At 37.5% G+C, this 23,513-nt stretch overlaps 1 protein-coding gene across 1 annotated transcript in view; it reads right to left on the bottom strand.

The window, feature by feature from the left end:
* The window catches only part of PCCA (propionyl-CoA carboxylase subunit alpha), a gene marked incomplete at its 3' end in the record, with an annotated part of 260,224 nt that overhangs the window by 85,625 nt on the left and 151,086 nt on the right, over positions 1-23,513 (bottom strand). Inside the window, exon 19 of the mRNA XM_027880315.1 lies at positions 8,341-8,443. Within this exon, the coding sequence (XP_027736116.1) occupies positions 8,341-8,443 (103 nt within the window). The remainder of the gene's footprint in view (positions 1-8,340; positions 8,444-23,513) is intronic.

The following is a 23,513-nucleotide window of genomic DNA, read 5'->3' as shown; positions in this document are numbered from 1 at the left end:
CCTTATAGTTCCCCCTTTTGTCAAAGCATCACGAGATCCCAAAGTAGAGTCTCATACCGAATATAAAATGTGCTGAGATTTGCTCAGAGAACAGAATTAAAGACGAAGTACCATCCAGGAGCTGCACAGTTAACTACAGCTTTTGAGGTAATAAGCCAGGCTTTTAACATTATGTTAGCATTCTTTTAAATGTAACTATTGCTATTGCCAAACCAGCAGGAGGAGCTCACATTTTTTAATCTATTCATTCTACAAAATTAGGGGAAAGGGGTTGGGAACCTAGACAGGCTCTTAGAGGCAGGAAGGAGTTGGTTGCTTTTTTAATTTCCAGTTTTGTTGGATGCAAAACTAAGGGTAAAGAGAAGCATACAAGTGATGCTCATGTAATCATTGTTTTTAGAAACTAAAAAATCATGATATGAGTATTGTGCTGCAGGATCTCAAGTGTGGCACACACATGCACTGAAGCAACACCTGTGCCTCAAGGAGTTTTCAGTCTTACACCAAAAGATCATAGGAGGACTGGGAGGATGGTGGGAAACTGTTAATGCTGTTATGCCAGAAACAAGATTTTTGAAGAAAGAAAATGGTATATGATTGCTCTATATTGTTAGAGATCTAATTTATATGTCTGTTCACTGGAAATCCTGGAACTCGGATCATGACCCATGGCAGAATATAGTCTCCATTTTCATAATACAGGAATTGATCTTATGAAGCCATGTGTATGGGTAAAACTTTTCATGAGGTAACTTAGAATTAATCATGGTAAAAACCTAGCTCCTTCTCTGCCTTCTAACTTTCTAAATATCTTTTAAAATAATGAAGTCTGTTTCTAACACAACAAAAATAAACATCCAAACTGACCGCGCCTGCTTTTAAAATGTTTTGCATTTTAGCATTTCAGACCTCTCATTGCATTTTCTTTTTAAAAATTTCTTGTAGGCTACCTACCAGTGCCAAACCATAAGTTTCTGTGCATTTTGTAGCAGAACTACTCATCTCCAAAAACTACTATAACCAAGCTATTCACTGCCCTGACACAGAGGGGAGAGCATATTTGAATCTACAAAATGAATGCATTACTTTTCATGTAATTTTTAATTCCCAACCTTGTAGGTATTTTTTCTATATGCTTATGCAGTACTATGCAAATAAACTAATCTGAGACATACAAATCCACACCAACAATCTCTCTTTACAGAGCAAATATTTACCATCACATACTTATTGCTAAATCTGTACAATCCAGATATACTCTGCCTCTCTTTGCATAGTGCACAAGCACACCTAATACAAGTACAAACAAATAATATATGGGTATATTTAATATTTATCTAAGCATTTTTAGTTCTATCTCATCTAACATCTCCCAGCACCTCAGTTCTCTGAGAGACTCAATGCAGCAGAGTGGGAATTCATACCAGAAACACTGAGTTCACAACAAGATACTGAGGCCAAGGCCACCTTCATTTAAAAAACACAATGTCAGCAGTCACAGAAACGTAGCAATTAAAGCATTTGCCCACACAGTCAAAACTGAGGGATCAATGCTCACCTCAGACTGAAGGATTCAAGTACACAGTGCTTGCCTCCCAGGAGAAACTGTCCCCACCCCATTAGAATAGGACAGGTCAGCCTCCACCCTTCCAATAAATCTGTCACTACAGAAAAAGGAATGCAGGACCTGTAAAACCACAGAGTCCGTCAACAAGCAGGAGCACTGCTATGGCCAGTGACAATGGTAATGCTTTGCAAGGGTGAAAACACTGGGTTATGGTCTCACCACGCAAGTAGATGATCCATACTGCATTAAAGTGACATTCTACAAAACACACAAGTCTTACAAAGAGAAAAGGCTCCAGATTCAAAATCGAATTAGAAGAGTTCACAACCTCTAGAACAGTAGTTTCTATACGTGTACAACCTATAGAACTTTGCACATGTACTGCAATTAAGAGTTTGTGTGCTACTCTGCAAGCAAAATGTAAACCACATGGAAAAAGGCAGAAAAAGTCTTCTGCTTATAGCTGTAAGGATTATGTAGCAGAGCTGTAAGGATTATCTAACTGATCTGCCCCCTGCCCTTGTGGCTTTACACATGCATTTTCCCTTCATTCAAATGAATATTTGGGAGTAACAAATATACTTTATTTCAAACATATAACATATGTAACTACATATTTATTTGCAACTAGTCTAACCAGAAAATCTGCATTTACTGTTCCTGGGGATGTATGTTAATTTGTATTTCAACTGGCTGCCTCCTCTTACTGTTTTAATTCCTACAGGTATTTGCTTTTCATCCCTATTTATTCAGCACTCATATTTTTTTCGTATGACCAATTAGTTCTTATGTACCTGAAGCATATCAAAAATGTAAAATACTAGTAAAATACTGCTATTTTCTTGATTCTTTTAACAAGGTTACTAATTTTATAGGGATAGGGTTGGGTAATCTTCTTCTACACAGACTAGTGGAAAGACAGAACTTAATATGCGTTGAATTACTATCCCGCTCCACTCACATTTGTGTTTAAGGAATTAAATGTGATCGAAGCTTGCTTACAGCAACTTTCTGTATCATTGCCCTGATTTTACATTATACTACTCCTTGTTACACATGATGTTTTGCATACTTTGGTTTGATTTCTGGGTGGTATTTCTTCCTAAGCATTTTTTTCCTCCCCCGCAGAAGAGAATTTACAAAACAATGAAAATATTTCTCGAAGTAATTCTGTAATCCACTTAGCCCTCAATCATGAAATTTACAGCAAATGAATACAGCAAAACTCTCCTAATTAAATGTTTATTATATTTTAATTTGAAGTCAAAGCTTAACCATAACTAGGTATACATGAATTCATTAACTAAATTAAAGCATTCAAACAACTACTTACCTATTCTATATTGATCACACAGGATGTATTCAAAAAATGATGACAGTAATTAATACCTTAGATTTTATGCTCTCATTTTGTACTATACAATACATTTTCCCTTGGAAAGATTAAGAGGTACACAGGCCAATTTTCCACCTACATAGGTATCTAATAAATAATTTATTGCTCAAGAAAAAGATAGGGGAAAAACACTGGGTTTTTCCTAACCATTATTAAACATTCATTCACCAAATTTCTCACTGGACTGAACAAGGTTCACAAATGTTTCATAGAGATTTCATGTTTGTACTACATTTATCTGTTCTTAACTTTGGATTTAGGATGTGATCTGATGTTTTGTGAAAATGGTAGCCCATTCTAGTAGCAATCTGAATAAAGGAATTTAGCTTTCTCTACTACTCTTATTCATCATTTGACCTATACAAGTCCCCCTGGAAATACATCGAATTTCCATGTGCTCAAAGTAACTTCTGAACTATTTCACCTTCTGCTTTTTCTTTTCCCCCCCAAAAAAAAAATAAACAACTTCAATGATAAGAAGCTACTTTATAACTGAAAACATCTGGAAATTCTTTGTCAACTAAACAGATGAGAAGATGAGGCTAAGTGATGTGGGAAGGTATGCATCCACTACTGAGATGAAGAACCCTAACAGAAAGAATTGTTTTCAAACATGAAAAAGCAGAATAACAACAATTACTTGCAGAGAAATCACGCAAATCAGCAATAAAGAATTCTCACGACAGGATTCCTATACCACAGCAACTAATCAGAAAATGGATGATTGTGGCAAGAAAGTTTTCAAGAACTGTATTTATTGCATAGAATGCAGCTACAAATTCCTCACTGAACTAAAAACAGGTTCCAAAGAGGGTTGGAACTAGATGATCTTTAAGGTCCCTTCCAACTCAAACCATTCTATGAATAAACAGAATAAGCAACATGAATAAGCAACAATGCCACATGGAACCAGACCATCCTTGGTGGCTGGCATGTCTTTGAAGGGTCAATTTAATATGCTGTAGGGAAACCACACAGCTACCAGGTTTGCTCAATATGTGTAGCTTCCCACTTGCTTTTGTCTCTCCCACACTACGGTACTCTGCAGAACACTCAGGCTTGGTAAAGAAAGAACAGACTCCAACCTTCATCAGCAAAACTCAATCAAGTCTTCATATCAATGAACTCATAAAACAGACGCATTTGATAGTCACACTGGCAACTGAAAATGGTAAGATGGAAAAGATTCCTGTTTGTAACTGAACTAAACATTCCGGAGTTTGGTGGTGGGATGCTTCTGCACTGCTTGTTGCTGTTTTGCATTAGTCTCTTGTAAAGGAGACTTCCTTCAATTTGTCTTCCTTCAATTTCTATTTCAGCAGTAATCTTGATACTAAGATCTTTAATTCAACTGATGACAGGAAAAACTTTAGGCATAAGAAGAACACAAATCAAAGCCCAGAATCTGACCATCTGTCCTCCAAAGAGCTAAGTGGTGCATATGACAAGCAGTTAGTTTAAATATTCTTCTAGCAATTAAAATATAGAACAAAAGAAAAAATAATTAAATTCACATTAATTTAGTTGGCACGTTCTTTGTATACAAGCAAGCAGGTCCCACGAAAGTTGCTAAATTTTAATTCTCAAGTCAGGTCATTAGACTCTTCTAATTGCAAAAGCATTTGTTATGTTGACAGGGTATCACCAAAAAACAACTGTCAGACTGAAAATTCTAGCACAGTAATTTCATACAAACTTAAGGATTAACTTATACGTTGCTGGCTTCAGAATAAAAACAGAGCTACTTCGTTTTTAAAAGAAAAAACATCAAATTAGGATTCACAGAAATTTTTAACCTCTGATGGAATCTCAAAAATTAATATTTTTGTCTGCACTGCTTCATGAAAACAGCATTGCTCACTCGTGACCACTAATTTTTTTAATCCTTCAGTTTGGGAAAGCAAGGCTGCTAAAGTGGCCTAAAGCCAGCCCCCATCAAGGACCTGATACAAATAAAATGGTTAAAAACAGATGGTTACAAAACTCAGAATTCTGAAAAATAAAGAGCAGCAATGAGCAGTTAACACTGCAGAATTCATTAACAATCTCGTGATCAACGTAGAAAACCACAGATGATCCACAGACCGAAATGCTGACGAATGATCCGCTCAAAACAGCGGGAATCACAGAGAGGCCTGCTGCTCACACCCCCTGCACAGAGCGCCAAGCACTGCACACTGTGAGGTGCTGAGGTTACGGCTGGCAAGAGTAGAAGAGTTACAGAAAAAAAAGAAAAGAGTCGCTGTTGGTAGAGTCCCTGTGGTAAACAAAGTAAATCAGGATGCGAATGCTGCTGCTGCAAAGCACAGTTTGCAGCAGGAGTAAACTTCTGAAGGGGAATGTGAAGGTGGCCCTCCCACTGGGCTATCTAACTGCACCACAGATCCAGCTATCTTTGTCACAAGCCACAAGGGGACACAACCCACAAAGGCAGGAGCCCGTGTCACAGCAACTTAATAGCAAAAAGTAAATGCAGAAGTTCAAAAAGTGAGGCTTGTGCTTCTGACAGCAAAGTTAATAAAGCAAGCTTTGAATTTCCCCCTTTTTTTTCCTGATGGTGTCTTATACCACCTGATCAGAAACACGATTTCTCATTCCTTTTCCTTCTTTGAAGTTTTAAGGCAGTTGTTTTTCCTTTGTGAAGCTCTGAATAAGAATTCAGATTTTTGACAGTGCTGTGTTTACTATACACTCTTGTCTGCAGCACAATCACAGGAGAACACCAGCCAAAATAAAATGATTAAAAAAGAATAACACATTCTCTGCTATTTATCCTGTAACAACGAAAATAAGTGTAACTCTAAACAACCCTGGTATTCAATAGCAGTTGTATGCTTTTTACAAACCCAAGCTTTGGAGCAAATTTTAATACCCTACACCTTGAGGTTTAAGTGAGATAGACTTCTGGTTACTGTGCAGTCCACCTGCTGTGACTTATTTCATCAGCTACAGAATTTTCTAGATGCAAATAAATAAGGAATTATCTCTCCCCAAGTCTACAGCCTTTGTTAGGGCAGAATTAAAATGTAAAAGCTGCTGTCGGAAATCCCTCTGGCCTAGGCTTTGGGTATGCACCCAGGACCCCTACTTAGCTCTCCCTAGTGTTTAGGCACCCCTTCATCTGTGAAAGGGGTGCTCCTGCCTCCTGGCCTAGCAGTAGATGGTAACAGCAGTAACATCCTGCAGGGACACAAGAAGGAACTTTCACAGTTGTTACTGTTTGAATAACAAACCAAAGGATCAGAAATCAGACTCCATATATGGCTTGTGAAACTGGATTTATACCAGCTGTAATTCTCACACTGCTGCACAACATTACAGTTTAGCAGTTCTACTTAAACCAAGAGACAGGTTTGGACTGTGCTATAGGTCAGAACTATTTTTCTCTATTTAAAGTGATAAGCCAGCAGTAATAGCATTACATATTCAGCATCCCTTCTCAGAGTTCATACCTCCTGAGAAACTCCATGCAGTTTACAGCTCTAAGAAGTGGAATCTAGGAATAACTCACATGAAAGCTTGCGTGTTCACTTACCTGCACGATCCATAGAGTCAAAAGCACAAAAGGATGCTTAGGCCTCCTCTGTCTGTAAACTTTGCTTAGTCCAGTTTAAAGATGTATTTCTTGAATTATGTAGGCAAGTAAAAGCGAGAGCCTAGGTAACTAAACGCAGCTCAAACCTCTCAAAAAACGTGTGTGCACATATGCACACAGATGCACACCTATGTAATTAGTTGTGCTAAACAATGCTCTTGTGTGGGGAGGTCCAGCTATGGGGATTAGATTTCTGAGCTCACAGCAGCAAGGGCCTATGCAACACTCACAGTGACCAGCAGCCAGCCACCCCTCACAGGAGGAAGCAGCTCCCAACTGACTGCTGTTAGACGGTAATGTTGAACCAAAAAGGTGGAAAGACCAAGGGCAACGACTGCTCCTGGAAGGGCACAGAGCAGTGCCAGTCCAGCTCTAAACTGGGCTGAAATCTGGTAGAGGTGTTTTATTTTTTGAACGGGTTGCATCCAAGTTCACAGGATGCCTGTTAGGAGCATTATATAAATTCAACTCGGGAAAAAGCTGCTTGCAGACATTGCCTTTACTTCTGAAGCAACATTCCACAAGTAGGGCAAGTGTCACTGCCATGGAACAGCACTATGTATCAGGTACTGAGTAAAAAGTTGCTCAAGACCTCCTAGAATTCTTTCCAAAAGAAAACTCTCACATTCCCCATGAGTATATGTAAAACACAGTGGAATGGAAGTACAGGTAGTATGACAAAGGATATTAGTTAGGCATCTTCTTGCCCCAGTTAGGCCAACAAAACAATTTTTTAAAAAAACCTACGTTATCATGACCTCAATTTACATAAGCAAAAATAACCACCTGAAAAGATGACCAGTTTCAACTGAAAATTACATCTAGAATCTCAGTAGAACAAAGCAAAATTAAATCACAGAGATAATACTGTTTTCATTATATGAAATAAATATTCAAATACCTTTTTTCAAAGAAATCTCATTATTCTGAATGCAACACAGGTGTGAACATCATGACTATAAAATATGTCATGGAGCAGATGTTGCAGAAAAGTTTCTTCACTGAACATATGTAAGAAAATTAAAGAGCTATCAGAGGTAAACTAGAAGATTTCTGGGATTCCTCATAGTCCTGGCTTTTCAATGACTAAGAAAAATTAACTTCTTTAGGCCCCTTTGAAACCTTTTGCCTACAAGTTAGATACAAGAATCAACTGCCTATTTTAAAAAAATAAATCTCATTTTGGTTGTGGAATTACCATTATCAGACATAAAAAGTAGTTCTCTATAAATTTACCTTCCCAATACTTCAACCAGCTTGTGTCTTGGCTTTAGTCTACTGAACAGTTGAACTATGGAACTCAGTATTACTGCTCTTCTACTGGGCATTTTACTATGACCACATACAGTTCTACTACTGAGTTGTTGAATAATGCCATTCCAGTATGATTACTTATTCAAATTGCTTGGTTCTTTGATTTGTCTTTTTTTTAACCACTAGCTTCTGCTAATGCAACTGTTGTTGACATTGCATTTGTTTTCTTGCTCTCATCTATCTACAGTGGAGCATAAGACATTACTTCTAAACAAAACACTGAACAGGGTCATTATTTAGAAAACTAATTTAATAAACAAGTAGATACAAAAGTGTTCCACAGGCACGAGCAGAGAAAAAACTTACTCCACCAGCACTATTTAACGAACGGTTTTGTTTTGCAATTCATAGCACTGCCTACTAACATCTGCGTTTGGTCACCGAAGAGACAGAGAATTTTAGCAGCTGTCAGGGATAATATACACTGACTCACTGCACTGAATTTCTTAGAAAATGAGCAGAACTTACAGAAAATGATGAGCCATCCTTTGAAACTGCAACGGGGTAAATTCCATCTCCGAGACGCACAGAGAGCTCCCAGCTCCTTCTCTTTGATTTAGCAATAGGAATTCTAAAAAAGAAATAGGCAGAAGAATAATTTTTAACAGAGATTTCATGCTTCTCCCATTTTAACCAGAAGCACTTGCCTCACAGGATGGTCAAGAAAGATATAAAATATCATTAATCTATAGACACAGTTGGAAAGCATACTTGAAAAAAATATACTAAATACAATTTTTCTGTCAAACAATATATAAGAAAAAAATACACCCTTACTTTCTAGATTTGCCTTGACACACTGGGTATGCTGATAAACTTATAGGAGGCCCTTGAATACAGCCAGCATTTGCTGCAGAATTAGCTCAAACAGGATGAAAAAGAAATGAGATGATAAAGTGGGTTGGCAGGAGAAAAGCAACCAGTGATAGCTGGAGCAGTCTTCTTAAGGGCAAAATATAATCACTATGTCTTTCCCCTAACTCTGAGTCAATCTTAAATAAAAGCCAATTACAGACAAAAGATTCAGCCAAACAAGTAATAAAAGCAATTTAATACTTAATATACATTTTAAAATATCTCATCCACAGAGCCCTTCAAGCATACTAAAAAAAAAAGATGATATATCACAGCCCATATGCAGGATAATACCTATTTCCAAAGCTTTCTGTGGCTGTACCAGTTGTCAAGTAATACAAGAAACCTGAATCTTTTCAACTTTAGCTTAAAGAAGCACACATCTGACAGCTGAGAAATAAGACCCGAGTCTTTTTTCTTGGAAATTCAGAGTGAAGCAAGCAATTTTCAGTTATTGTATTTAAATGTATATTTGTTTTCAGTTTTCTCCTCCTAGCTTCTCCTCTCTTCCACTTTGCCATAACAACTGGTGTCCAAAGGTATGCTACAACTTTCCTGATGAGTGGTCACCATCAGCAAGCACCATGTATCCCAAAGATAAGATAAGAAGTTGGAGTTTAAACTCCGATAAAACAAAGACATGTTATTTTAGTATAGCTTTTCTTCTACACATGCTTACATTTTTCTGAAAGAAATCTATAGGGATAATAAGTCCACCAGCTTTAGGTCTCTTCTAAGGATCATTTCTGCTATAATATTCATCTATTGTATATTTTAGAGCTTACTACCCCATTTCACTGCAGCTTTTGGAGTCTTAAAACTTGGAAACACGTTTTTCTGTGTTATGTTACATGCATCCTCCTGAGGATTCAGGTTCCCAGTGAACCACATCTCCCCAAAGAGAGTGCTCAGGGTCCCTGTGGAATCAACAGGGAGAAGCACCCGTGAGGCCTCCAGAAGCCACAGAAGGAGAAATTCGCTCTCACAACACCAAGGATAACAAACTGACTTGCTAATAATTTCCACTATTATTTTAAGAGGGTTGGATTTTTAGACACCTGAAACTTGAGCAAGAACATGTTCGAGTAACTAATTAAGCAAAGAGATTCCAAAAATTGTGCCTTTCAATGTGCCTGAAAAGGGAAAATGGAAACACTAAATATATCAGACACAAATAGATGCATACTTATTCTTGGTTCCTCCTGGACCCAAGCCAAGTAAGGTCTAAACCAGATTTCACCAAATACCTTAGCTCACCTCTATCACTACCCAAAAAGTTCACAAAAACAGATATTGAAAATAACCTATTTCCACAAAAATGATGCCGAGTGTTACCTTTCACATTTAATATATTGGCAATTGTCAAAACAACAAATCTGAGGAATTATCTATGGTTTATTGGGTGCAATGTCATTTCTCAGCACCTCATACTGAAATTCCTGTATGCCACCAAAACATTTAGACTGGCTGCTAGGAAGTGCATTAGACACGGGAGTTCCTGAAGAAGAGGAAGAGGAATTTCCTGCACAGGTAGCAGGCAGCAAGCTGAAAGATGTTTTCATTGCACTTCCTGGTATCATATCAGCACACCAGTAAGTAGGAATGCAGCAAGGCATTGGCAGCACCTGTTTAAATTCTCCATGGCACTCCACTTCAACAACCAACAGGATTTAGTGGCTTATAGCAACTTTATATTTCTTATACAAGAGATAAGACCTCATCTCACACCCAGCTTAGAAGATCTGCTTCACTGGTGGCATGAGATTCCTTACAGCCTTGCTGGCACGGCCCTGCTTCATATTGCATTTGACTGGAAGTGACCTCATGAATCTGGCTGCTGGCCATCAAAGGAAAGACAGTCTTGTTCTCCAGCAGGGATTATTTTTGTTCAGTCCTGTCTTGCTGAGCTTTGTCAAGTGTATCTCCAAACAGGATGCACGCCTCTTGAAAGGCATGACTATGATCACTGCTTAGCCTGGGTTTCAAACAGCCACATAATTCCTCTCTCTGCAACACTGGTGGCCAGGAGGGCAAGGTCCAGAGCTGCACCTAACACCAACTACACAACAAGTTGTACTTCCCTCCTGGAATTGCTAAATCCATTTGCACAGGGACATTTTTCACTTTTGCTGATCAGCTTTGCCTGTGGTAACTGTAACTTATCTGGCTAGGACAGATACTTGTATTAGCTCCTGACAATCCTACTTTTTCTTTGTTAAATCTAATTCCTTTCAAAAAAATTACTTTGTAGTAGACTCCATTTTGATGGGATTTGAGGGGGGGGGGTGTCTTATAAGTAAGAATCTCAAAGTATAAAATGTAGGATCAATATTTAAGTTTCTTGGATATGAAAAGGAAGTTGCTCAAGCCTGTGAACTGCTTTAGAAATACAGAAGCTTCTATCAGGCTAAGAAAGGGGTCTTCTGGGGGGGGGTTTCTGTTGTTTTGTGGTGGGTTATTTTTAATATCTGAGAAGTCCTAGGGCTTGGGAAATTACCTTTCTTCTTGGCTAAGGTTGCTTCCTTAGCTGAGAACTCTTCTAAGTCCTCCAAAGGGAAAACATCTGATCTCTGAATACATTTCACACTAGTTCACAGAAACTCCCCAAACTTCTGGCTATTTCCAAAAATGTAGAACTTTTAAAATTCTACATATTGGGCTGAAATACGACATATTCTATTTACAAAACAACAAACAAACAAACAAAAAACCAAACAAAAACTACTGAAAATAAAAATAATGTAATTTTTGCCACCATAAAAGACACAAAAAAAGGTGAGGCACTTCTGCGCCAACCCTAGGTTCAGAATCCACACAGTACGTCTTTCACAGCATTCAACATGCCCTTCCTTTTTTCTCCCAGTTTGGGCAAATGACACATCATCCAAAAAATTGCTTCACTCACACATAAAGATCACCAGCTTCAAGAAGACTCTGAAGTTTCGTAGCAAGATGAGTGCCAGGTGAATGGGAAGCAAGACCATGGAGAACTGTGCGCTGCTGTCCCTTGCCAGGAGCACTCCACACAAAGAGACAGAGAGCAAAGGCGGCACTGCAGCCTCAACAACAGGAGATGGGTGGAGAAGGGTGTTATAACTCCGTCCATACAAAATGGGCAGTTCTGAACTACTCTACTCCAAACTGCCTTCCAAAGGGAAGTATCTCAAGGAATAGGAGCCCAGATGAGGAATACAGTGACGGCCTGACTCTAAGTCATAAGGGCTTTACTCCAAAGCACTGAAGTGACAAAAACCTGTAAACAGTGCAACAAGAAAAACAGCATCATTTTCCTGTTCAGTTATTTATTTTCAACCCTTATTGCTGTTTGTTCAGCTAGAGATAATGTCATGGTCCCATAATTTATTTCATACTTTAGACAGTGTATTATGTCCCTTTTACCCCCAACTGCCATGCGCAAGAGAGGGGGATGGCTTTATAATAATCCAGAAATCATTGCTCTGGCTTTCTTTGCAAGTTTTCAGTGAGGAAAGCAGACAACTGCTAAAAATTTTAGATCAACACACACTTACTGTGCTTATGGAAAACAGTCACTAGTTAAACTATTATCTATTCTAGTCAAAAACAAGCAATGAAAGAAAACAGACATTCACAAAAGCAAATCAAATAATAACTCTGCCCTGGCCATTTTGATTGTCATCAACCAATTGGATAGAAGGAACTCAACAAAAAACTACAATTTTCTGCACTTTGTGACAAATAAACTCCCCTCTCTTGATTACCACTGATGATGTAACGAGCTATGATAAAAGTCACCAGCTCCTAAAGGGTCAGAAAATTGCATATAGATTTTTTTCACTTCCAATTCAAAATACGTGTTCTAACGCTGAGGTGAAAAACACTTACAAATTCTCTCTACTTCTGATATATTTGCTGCATAATACTTTACGTAAACAGAGAAATCCCAAAATATCATAACAAATCCTCCCGTTATGAAAGATTATAAGCGCTTGAAAACCACATTATATGACACTCTATAAAGCTGGTTTTCAATTGTGCAATTACCTATTCAGCAGTTAAATAAAAGTGAAATATTGACTTAAAACAATATTAATGGTCAAAGAATCATTAAGAAATCCTTCATCATAACTTTCACAGCAGGTGGCCTGTAAAATGATCAAGAATAATGTGCTGGATTCTGTAGCCACCAAGGTCAGTTTCTGCATACAAATCTTGCAGGGGGAGAAAAAAAGACCTTCAGAAAGTGGGCCATTCATCTGAACCAAGTTCAGAGAATTTCCAGCACTGTGAAAAGATATGTTATGCAAGCACATAGATGTATTCAGTGGGGGTAGACTGAACCAGCTACATGGAGACTACAAAGGAGCCCTCCCATGGCTCATGAATAAGTCGAGGAAATGATCAGAAAAAAATGCAGAGATGTTTAGACAGATGGCCCACTTAAAATGCCTGGGACAGGGCATAAGCAATTTTAATGAAACTTTAGATCTACCATATAAATTGTTTCTTATTTTCCCTGCCCTTCCCCATAGCCCTTCCCCCCCTGCCCCCCAAGAAAAAAAAAAAAAAAGAAAAAAAAATCAAGAAAGGCAAATAGAAATTTAACAACTCAAACAAGAGCCCATCTTATGATGTAAAAAAAAGGAAAAAAAGGATAGTAAATTTCGCACTTTTGAGCATTATTGGTTTAATAAGTTCATATACAAAGAAATACCCTTCAGAGAACCTTCAACTATCAGATGAATATAAAAGCAGGGAATGGATAGATTAAAAGAATTCTAAACAGAAGTGTACTGCCAAACAAAACACAAATCTAAGCTTTAGTATCTGAGTACTTTCAACACTTTCCAACATAAAAGTTCATCGTCACACAGAAAAGATAAAAGCAGCACTTTCACAGGAGTATTTTAAGAACCAAAAATTATGTGAAAGGAACCTAAGAATCTAGGCATATTTTATTCAGCAATTTGAAGTATTTTCTATATCTATTCACACCCATTTTCTACATATATTCAGATTGATTCATCTATACATATCATGTGCACTTTTACATAAAAACAGGTTTTCCTTCTTCCTGCTTTATATGTGCATATGTATACATATACCCCTTTCACTGTGAATATGAAAATATACCATCATTAGACTAAATTATAGTTCTGCATATGTCATACAAAATAATAACCTCTCCTTGCCTGTGTGCCAGCTGATCAGACAAAGGTTGAAAGAATTACTCAATGGTTATGTCAAAAAGGTTTTACATTACATTTTCTTACATATCACATTTAGATCAATAACAAATATGCATATTTATAGCCACATACTCCATCTGAATAGTGACCACAGGAAAAAAATTAAATTACATGGAAGGTAAACTATAAAATAAAAAGCGTTGCTTTAAAGGGATGCTATGGAGTGCACCGTGCTTTGATTCAAAAAGGTGTGCATCTGGATGCTCCCTTTTCCTTTAAGGGAAGCTTTTTGAGCAACCTGCACTGACATAAGAGCCCACAATCCAGTGCCCAATGAAATCCTCCAGTGCTTTCACCAGTGAGTCCCAAATCAAAGCTAAAGAAACAGTTAAGCCAGATCTTATAAATCTAGGGTGAATTTAACTACCCAGATCATCATTTAACCGAGAAGTAACTCTGCAGACAACCTGATCACCTTGACTAACCCTCTTCCACTCTGAAGGTCTCTAAGCAAGCAGGGTTTGGGTTCTGCAAAGAGAGACACCCTAACCCAAATGCTTTGCAGCCAGTGTCCTCAGCAGCCTGGCAGAGGGAAAGAACTAGGGGCTCCTCTGCCAAAGCTGTCTCCACAGTTCTAAGAAGAAATTATCCTCCAAACATACAGGTAAGCAACAATTCTAAGTCTCTTGAAAAACCTTCCATAGCTCTTTTAGCTTTAAATCTATCAGGTCAAGGAAGTGGGATTGCTGTTATTGCCTATCTTGCTATAAAAAGAAAAATCTGTGTTTGCAGTGTTATGTCCAGAAAATGAAAGATTGGGCCTATCAGTCTCCCTCAGCCTCCTCCCATCTCTCAAGAGAAAAAGCCAGGGTCCAGGTAAGCACTGGGGGACTCACCACCCTACCTGCAGATGGTAGGAAGGAATGAGAGGTTCATGGAGACGCAGAGAATGCAGTTTTGCGGGCTGATGGGGCATCCTCTGGGACAAAGAGTTTTGGCACTTGGTCCTACGCCAGGAAATTTCTAAGCACTTTGCATTTAACCAACTCAATGAAACACGCGGTAATCCTGGGAGCTGCACGTACAGCCCAAGACCTCTCAGTTTCATAGGAGAGTCAGATCCCCAGTCCTTCAGCAGATGACAGCATACCTTTAAAATTGCCACTAAATAAATGTAAAACATATCTGAAACTGATTTTCTCTCTCATGACATGTCAGGGCCTACTCTAGTATTTGGTTTCTCTTGGAAAAAGAAAACATCACAAGCATTAATGCTGGAGAAGGGATGTTGCTCCTTATCTCATTGCAAGAATTTGTGAAATGAGAAGCAAGAAAGACTCAAATCATGTGTTCAGAAGTACAGAGAAAAGACATTTATTTTTCAAATAATTTACAAGTCTGTGCTTCTAATCTGTTTTTTCAAACCATCTTTCCTAAATCAGCAAAAGTATTTACCAAAGGAGGAACTACTTGCAAGCAGGTGTTTTTAATCAGATCAGTGAACAATATTGACTTTTGCGTGCTGAAAATTGTTATGGAGAGAAAAGTCTAAAAATCTGTCCATCATCAAAAAAATTTTGGGTTATTTCTCTTCCATTAAAGCATTTAATTTCACAACTTTGCTTTTTTCTAAAACTTTGGGCAGCTGGGAAAACTAAAAACAATATACCCCATAAAAGGAAAACAACAGACTCCTTTTCCCATACAAGTTTTCCTGTATTTCCTTGAGCAAAGAAACTTATTAATCCTCTTACTGTGCAGATATTTAGGAATAGTCTTACAATAATTATCTCACCATTTTATGCACAAAGAGCTTCAGAACAAATCACTGTGATGCAGTAGGGAGGACCAGAGCTCCCTACTAGGACCAGTAGCAGTTATACCCTTCTATATACATGATGGTATTGGAACGTAGCTGCTTGTTGGGCAGTCCGTTTCCTGCACCTCCATTCAAACAAAGGCTATGCCCAGTAATAATGTGTTATTTTTCACTTTGCATTAAGTTTAGAATAGTACAGGTTTCCTGGCCACGTAACAAATAGGCAGAAGGGAAGTCTATAAACTACTAATATGAAAATGGAGGTGAAATTATTAAAAGTTACCTATAAATTTGATAGGGAAATAATCCAGTTACACTTCTACGCATAAGACTACTTTCCATACTACTTCAGAAACATACATATTTCCATACATATTTTTGAAAAGTCCAGGAAAACTTTGTGCTAGACTTGCTGTACTCATCTCAGCAGTGAAATCTGCCCAACTTGTAGTGTACTAATCTTGAATTAAATTTCCACTGATGGCTGTAAACCTGAATCCAAACACATTTGCTGCTATAATCTATCATCCCTTTTGTCAGAAGTTAGAATTTGGTTATTCACCCACTTTAGTGGCAGAAGTTCTGGAGAGTATAACTCAGGACAAAATACAGCGGCTGTGAGAACATCAGCCTTTTACCTCGTATCAGGAGTAGTTCTCAAAGCAAATTATCCCAATCATCTGCACTTAGATGGATCACAGTGCAGAACAGTCTCGGGACACGTGAATCAGGTTCCTCCCTGATGCAAGAAAGGCAGAAGCCAGGCTCCAGAACTGCACCCAGCACAGTCCACTCACACATTGGCATTCAGTTCACAGGACTGGACTAGAACTAATCAAAAGTCAAATACAAACAGTGAGAGCATGAGCTCCTCAAGATGAACTAGAAATCCACTTGTACTGGTACACTCAGATAGATTAATTATTTAAGACTACTTAATTCACTTGAAGAGATTTTGATCTTCATGGCCATTTCTGCAAATGCATTCTCTCAAAACTCTAAGTTCAGTATTTAGCTTAGATATTGGGTCATAGTTAGAAAAACCCTGATACTTAAATCAAGCTCAAACCCCCTTATTTAGTTGTCCCAGTAAAAAATATATTTTAAGTGCTTAACACCTACCAGCTCCTCTCAGTTGAAAATAATGAAAATACTGCACAGTGCAGCACATTTCAAAAATCATTCTGCTCATTTGGAGTAGAAAATACATATATTAGAATCAAATTTTAAACTTTCAGTTTGAAAAAATCATGGCCTGACATATCAGTGCTGCCTCTATCCTATTAGATATCATCTTCTTGAACAGATCACCATTTCTCCAACTGTCAGTAGTTTACAAATTTAATGCCTAAAAACCACATCAACCTATCGCTTTCTTATTCAGAGATACACGTGACCCACAGACTCATAGCTAGCATGAGAGGCAGTAACATCTGGCTGAAATGCAGTGTTTCTTTAAAGAACAACGTTTTTATGACACAATATAGTGAACCTTTTCATTATCTGCTCAATTTACTAAAGGAAGCATCAGATTAGGAGTTACACATATCTACTACAGTAAAGCAAAAAGGAAAAACATCAGAATAAGGTCATCCCTAAGGAAATTTGACAACAGCACTGAGAGTAGAAACACTGGTGTTCAAGGCCCATGAGGATCACAGTGCACAAACTAATGAAAAATTTTAAACAACATTAGCTAACCAAAATAAAAAACCCAACCTGTCTGGGTTTTCAGCCAAACTGAAAATACCTTTTCAGAGAAGACCACCTCCAAGTGTCTTTGAGTTTTTTGTTAAGAACTGTGTACTGAATGCTGTCTTTCCTGTGTTTAATAGTTTTATTTAGGTCTCCCACCTAAGCTGTATTATAGCCTTCTTTTGATCTGTCAGCCCCCTTGGAACTAACCAGATTTTATTGTCAGAAGTATGGAATTTCTGCTACACTTTGTAGTACCCATGATTTGACCTGGTCTCTCTAAAGCCTATCACATATGCAATATCCCAAAGGTCATTGTTTAAAAAAGAATTCCACTCTTTTTTCTTGGTGCAGCTTGGAAAACAAAATGCTTGCACAAGGTTTCAGAAGAGTTCTAAAGTATTGTAAGAGTTCATCCATCACACAGAGCCTACCATCTCTCACAAACTTGTTGCAGCAGAACCAAGAGTCCGTCCAAGAACTTAACCATCTCACACCAATGAAATCAGATTTGTAATAGAGCTGTATTTATCACATTTGTTTTGTATTTTTGCAATACTCTTTCAGAAGCAGTGTGTGGCACCTGAGAGAAGATACCTTAGGAAGATGTTCAGAACTGGTTTTCACAACTTTGCCTTCAGCCCCAGTCCTTCCTTTGTATTCTCCTGCTGAGGGAATCCATACACAACAGCCACATTTTCTCTAAACCTAAAGTTTCCTTGTTCATAACTGACATAATTTCTCTAAAATGCAAATGACTGCAGCCCCTCTTGGGTCTTCCTGTGTGAGACAAACTGGCCTTGTATGCTGATTTTGGCTGGGGTAGAGTTCATTTTCTTCATAGTTGGTTTCTGGGGTTAAATCAGGAAAGCCCTTGTCTCCGAAAAGTTGTGTTCCATCCTTTACAGGCCTTGAACGCAACAATTTCTCACTGCAATGCAACTTTTTTAAACTGTGAGGTAGCAAAATGGAGCAGGAGACAACACAAAATTTAAAGGAAAGTGCCCTCACTAGTTCAAGGAAACAAAGAGAGTAAAGCTTGTCTAAGGACATGAATAACCAGGCAGCCAGGTAAGAACCTGCTTTAAATTTCACTGTCTGGTCAAAAAACAAGTAGAAGGGCCTAGAGAAAATCATTACTGTGCGACAAAGGGGCATCACCATCCCTGCCACCATCCATGGCAGAGAGAGGAGACTCAGAAACACATTTAGAGCACTTGAGTAAAGACAGAAGCTTAAAGCCTAGGAACCAAGATTTTTTGGAAGTGTTTTTTAAATCTGGAATTCAATATACAAATAACTTATTTGTATCATCTCACTACTATCTGCAGCAGGACTAAATTTTACTAAGTGCCACAGAGAGACATGTCATCATCTCCTTTCTAGGTCATAGGGTAAACATCCCCGGTTTCAAAAGAACAGGGTCCTGTGCTGTTCTTTCCTGCCCAGTCTTTCTCACACTACAAGCTTTGAAGACACATGTTAAAGGGAAGCCATAACCAAAACAAACTCCAAGCATCACATCTCATTACACGGAAAAGTAAACTACTAAAGAAGGGTCTGTGAAACATATTAAAGAATCATCCATAATCATAAAAGAAAAAGTCATCTGAGCAGTCTCAACACAGATCCAGGGAAAAAAACCCAGGCCTTTGAATATTTACCATGAAACAACAGAAATCAGGGTATTTTTTACTTAAGGCACCATCTACCCCAAGTATCCCAGCAAAAACATAATGGCATATCCATGCAGTTTGCCATTTAAGATTCAAAATAGCACCAGGTTACAAAGACAAAAATATACAGTACCTAAGGTGGAACAAAGAGGGCTACCTTAAATGCAGGTAGCAGATGACTGATTTTGAGTTATGCAAATATCAAGCATGAGATTCAACTCCAAGATAGTGAAAAATGACACAAGTACTCAAGTACTCTCAAGTATTTTTCCCATTAGAAATACAAAAATCTACATTGTCACAAAGCAGCAAACAGGTCTGTGGTCTTACATATAAAGAAATTAAAAATATTTTTTTTCTATTATTGCTTCATAATGAACATACCAGAAAATACACTAAAAAGAAAGCAAAGAAAGACCTCCAAGACTTCTGAGACAAAGGCAGGGCTTATTTTTCTCATGAAAATGTCTCTTCAATATTTTCACTTGAAAACCAACACACACACTAAAACTATAAAGAAGAGACCCACCTCTCTGAAAGTTGAAAATAAAGAAGTCTTAGCTCAATCTTGTATGTTTACACTTTTAATCTTACCCTTAAACAAAACTGAATAATTGTGCTTAACCGCACTGAAGGTTCAGCTTCTACACTGGCATATCAAATTTCAAGTCAACAGCTCTTTTATTTAAAATATGTTAGATAAAAAGGTAATATGCTCTCTGTAAGAGTTCCCTGGAGGCTAGAAGAACCAATAAATTAACTGTTACCATATGTTTGGCTCCTTTTGGCAAAATTCAGTAACAAGACACTGCCAAACCACTTTTGGCGGGTAATAATATTTGGTAGCTTATAGTACAACTTGGGAAAAAACTGGACAGAAAACTTAGAAATTAACAGAAGAAACTGCATTTCTATTCTTGTATGGTTAGCTATATGCTGTTGGAAGAAATATTGTAACAAAATCAACTCTACTGGTCTGATCTGTAACAAACATCTGTTTTCTCAGGAAGAGCTGTATCAAATGCAAACTCGAACACTGCAGTTAGTACAGCAATCAAATATTCTGCATTTGAATTTTTTTTAACAATGATAGATATGTACAATCTGCTTTGCAAATGGGAATGTTTGCAAAATTAGTATTCCAAAGTGTTAAAATGCATGTTATTAGTGCTTTCATTATAGTGGGTTTATTTCATTATAAATGAGCATAGTCTGGGCTCATTTGCAATGCCATGCTCTTAGGTTTTACTTATGCTAAAATTAAACGCTTCCCCCCATTCCCTCCATGTCTTTTCTACCTACATAACTGAGACTGGAACATGGCAGACTAAAAGTCTATAACACTACACCTCTAATTAATAGTTAGAGACTGGGTATTTTAAGGACATCTATTACAGACTTCTTTAAAATTCCAACTAAACAGGTGAGGGTGAACCTAGTTGGTCCTAGTCCTTTACCAAGATAAGCAGGACTTGCTCTGTAACATCACAGTCAAAAGAAGTCAACGCTTTTTCAGATATGAAAATGTCTATTTTATTTTATTTTTGTAATCATCTATGACAACACAAAGTCATTATTATTCTCACTTCCAATAAAATGGATATAGCCTGTTGTTCATGCCATGATGGTTTGCAGGTAGAGGACATTTAAGAATTCCACATTTCTTTAATCAACAGCATCACCCCAATAAATTCTAATTTTGATATACAAAAAAATATTTATTATTCAGCTTACAGTTTCCACACGCATCTGGCAAGCAGTGTGAAGTAGGTTGACATGTATAGGCCAGACATTTCACTTCTTAAAGTCATGTTATTGCCTGGTTAATCTTATATTTGCATTAATTTGATACAAGCACTTACAGGTAAAAATAATCCTAAAGTGTAGTTCTAAAGATTATAATATAAGCTTCTGGAAGGTTTTACCAGAGGAAATGTATTTTTTGTCACTCTATGGAAGCTTGCCTCATTCAGCCATTTGGGATTTTATTACAAATCTTCTCATTACTGTATTCATCTTCTGATTTCTTATTTTTTATTTTAAGTAAGGCAATTTCTGTGAAGACTTGAGACTGAAATCAGAGACTTCATTACCCCCCAAAATATATCCACAGTTTAAAGTATTTAAGAGGGTTAAACAAAATGCAAACATTTAATGCAACATTAGGCATGTGAAATAAAAACTTGATTGCCGAAAGAAAGCATGCTATGCTGTTACCCTGGTGACAGGTTAAAAAAGGATTGTGAGCTGAATGGCTGTATGATATGAAATTAAAATGTTTCACATTGAACAATCCAAAATGAATTGGGAAAGGTTAGAGCAGAGGAGAGAGAAATCAATTCTCCAATGGCAATGGTGAATGGAAGTGAAGTCTGAATAGGATTTGCCAGTGGGGTGCAACAGCTGCCAAATATCCTGCAGTCAAAGAATTACAATAATACTGATGAAGTGTGCAAGAGCTTTTGGAATCATTGCAGGGAACAGAGAAATACTCCTGCAATAATGAGGCCATTCTGTGTCCCATCCCACTTTTGCAGTTGAATCAAAGGAGAAAGAAACGGCTGAAAATTGTAATACTCAACAACAAAGGTATAAATGAATTACCTATCCCTTCAATCAATATCTTGCATTTAACTACAGCCTTTGTGAACCATGAATCAAGTAAGCATGCTAAAGAATGGACAAATCAAGACACATACATGTAAAAGTATGCAGACAATATTGAATGAGAGACTCATTTTCCATATATTTTGTTGACAACATTTCTACATCTACAGCATCCAGAATAAGCTATACACTACACAAACAAACAGCAGGACACAATCAGTGCCTCAAGGAACTATACAAGGTAAGGTGCTGATGGTCATGCTTATCTTTATGTTAATCCTAGGAAAGAAACCTCAGCAAATCTTCCCATGGGAATGCAGTTATATATGCATTTCCTGAGTTTAGAGACCCCAAAAGTCATGAAAAACTTTGCCTTTCCATAAAATTCTCCTACACAACTTTATTTCTGCCCTTTGAAACTCCAAATAAAATATACAGATGGAGATGAAAAACCTATGCTAAAAATAGTTGTAAAGTGACCAGGGAGCACATGGCAATTAGTACACACCTTGTTAGTCTTACATTTTCATGAATATACTTTATACACACAGACAAATATTAAAGAACGGGTTTAGGAGGTGTAAACCTATAGGAGAGGAAATAATTATTGGGCTTATAGGAAGGATCAAAGTAAATGAAACAGACAGAGGTCTTCTAAAGAGAGGATCTTGCAAAAGAGGTCATAAGAAAAGCAAGGATGAGAAAAAGGCTGGATTCACAACTGGAAAAAGGCCAGGAATTTGGCACCACAATTGAAAAAATTCATATGTGTATATTACACAAATTCAAGTTTCGGCATTAAGTGAACAGTAGCCACAGAAGCTATAAAGTTCCTACAACAGATGCTGTTTTCCCAGAAGACAAGGTGAAAATAAAAAATAAACATAGGGACTTAGCCAAGTCCATTTACTTTGGTGAATGGCTGTCCTACCAGCAATCACCTCAGCAAGACTGCATGCCACTGCTTTGGGGATCTTGCCAAGACATAAACAGCAAGATTCAAACTTTAAATAATTACTGATTTCATAATGGTTAGTAGCTTCAAAGACTGAGCAAGTATCGTTTCCTAAATGTCCAGAATACCTTTTTCCCTACAAATGACAGGAATGACAGGTTATGAAAGTTTCCCATGACAGACTGTTCTGTTCCTGCAATATATGTTCATGAATCATATGGAAAAATGGCTCAGCTTTCAAGCAACTATATAAATACCTTTTACTACTTGTGCTATCAATTCTGATTCCATTAATTTAGTCAAATCATAGTATTATACATATGCTCTTATGAGTCATAAATGCTACCTTATTGTCCCATTTCAGCTTTTATATTTTCCACAGCAGTTCATTTCCACTGGTCAAAAATGCATGTTTCATATATTTGCATCTACTTGTTTGTCTCTAGCACATATAATCCTCTTTCTGCGATAAGCAACTGAGCAACCTCGAAGGGTAAATAACACCAGATTTTGAAGACAGCTAGAATATTATATAGGGCAGCTGTTTTTGCAGTGATTAAGCAAGATTACAAAAAAAACCCCAGTAATTATTTATGAGATGTCAAAAGAACAACATTAGATAACAGCTAGACAGACAAGAGAGGGTTACCACAACCAGAAAAGCCCATTAAAAACATAGACTTCACATGAAAAAAGGGAGAACAGCATCTCAGTACCTTGCTACTCTGTGGGGGAAAGAAAAAAACCACACAGTGGAATAATGGTGTGAAGATTCAGTAATTACATAAACACATCGAGGACTTTCAAAGGCCTAACAGTAAATCATGAGAAGAATGCTTGACTTGTTGACCAGGGGCAAGAACAGT

The sequence above is a fragment of the Empidonax traillii genome, unplaced genomic scaffold (assembly GCF_003031625.1).
Source record: "Empidonax traillii isolate 1590-97213 ecotype Southwest subspecies unplaced genomic scaffold, ASM303162v1 scaffold68:size1967880, whole genome shotgun sequence".
Classification (NCBI taxonomy): domain Eukaryota; kingdom Metazoa; phylum Chordata; class Aves; order Passeriformes; family Tyrannidae; genus Empidonax; species Empidonax traillii.
The sequence above is the reverse complement of the archived record's forward strand: the minus strand, read 5'-3'. Positions and strand labels throughout refer to the sequence as shown.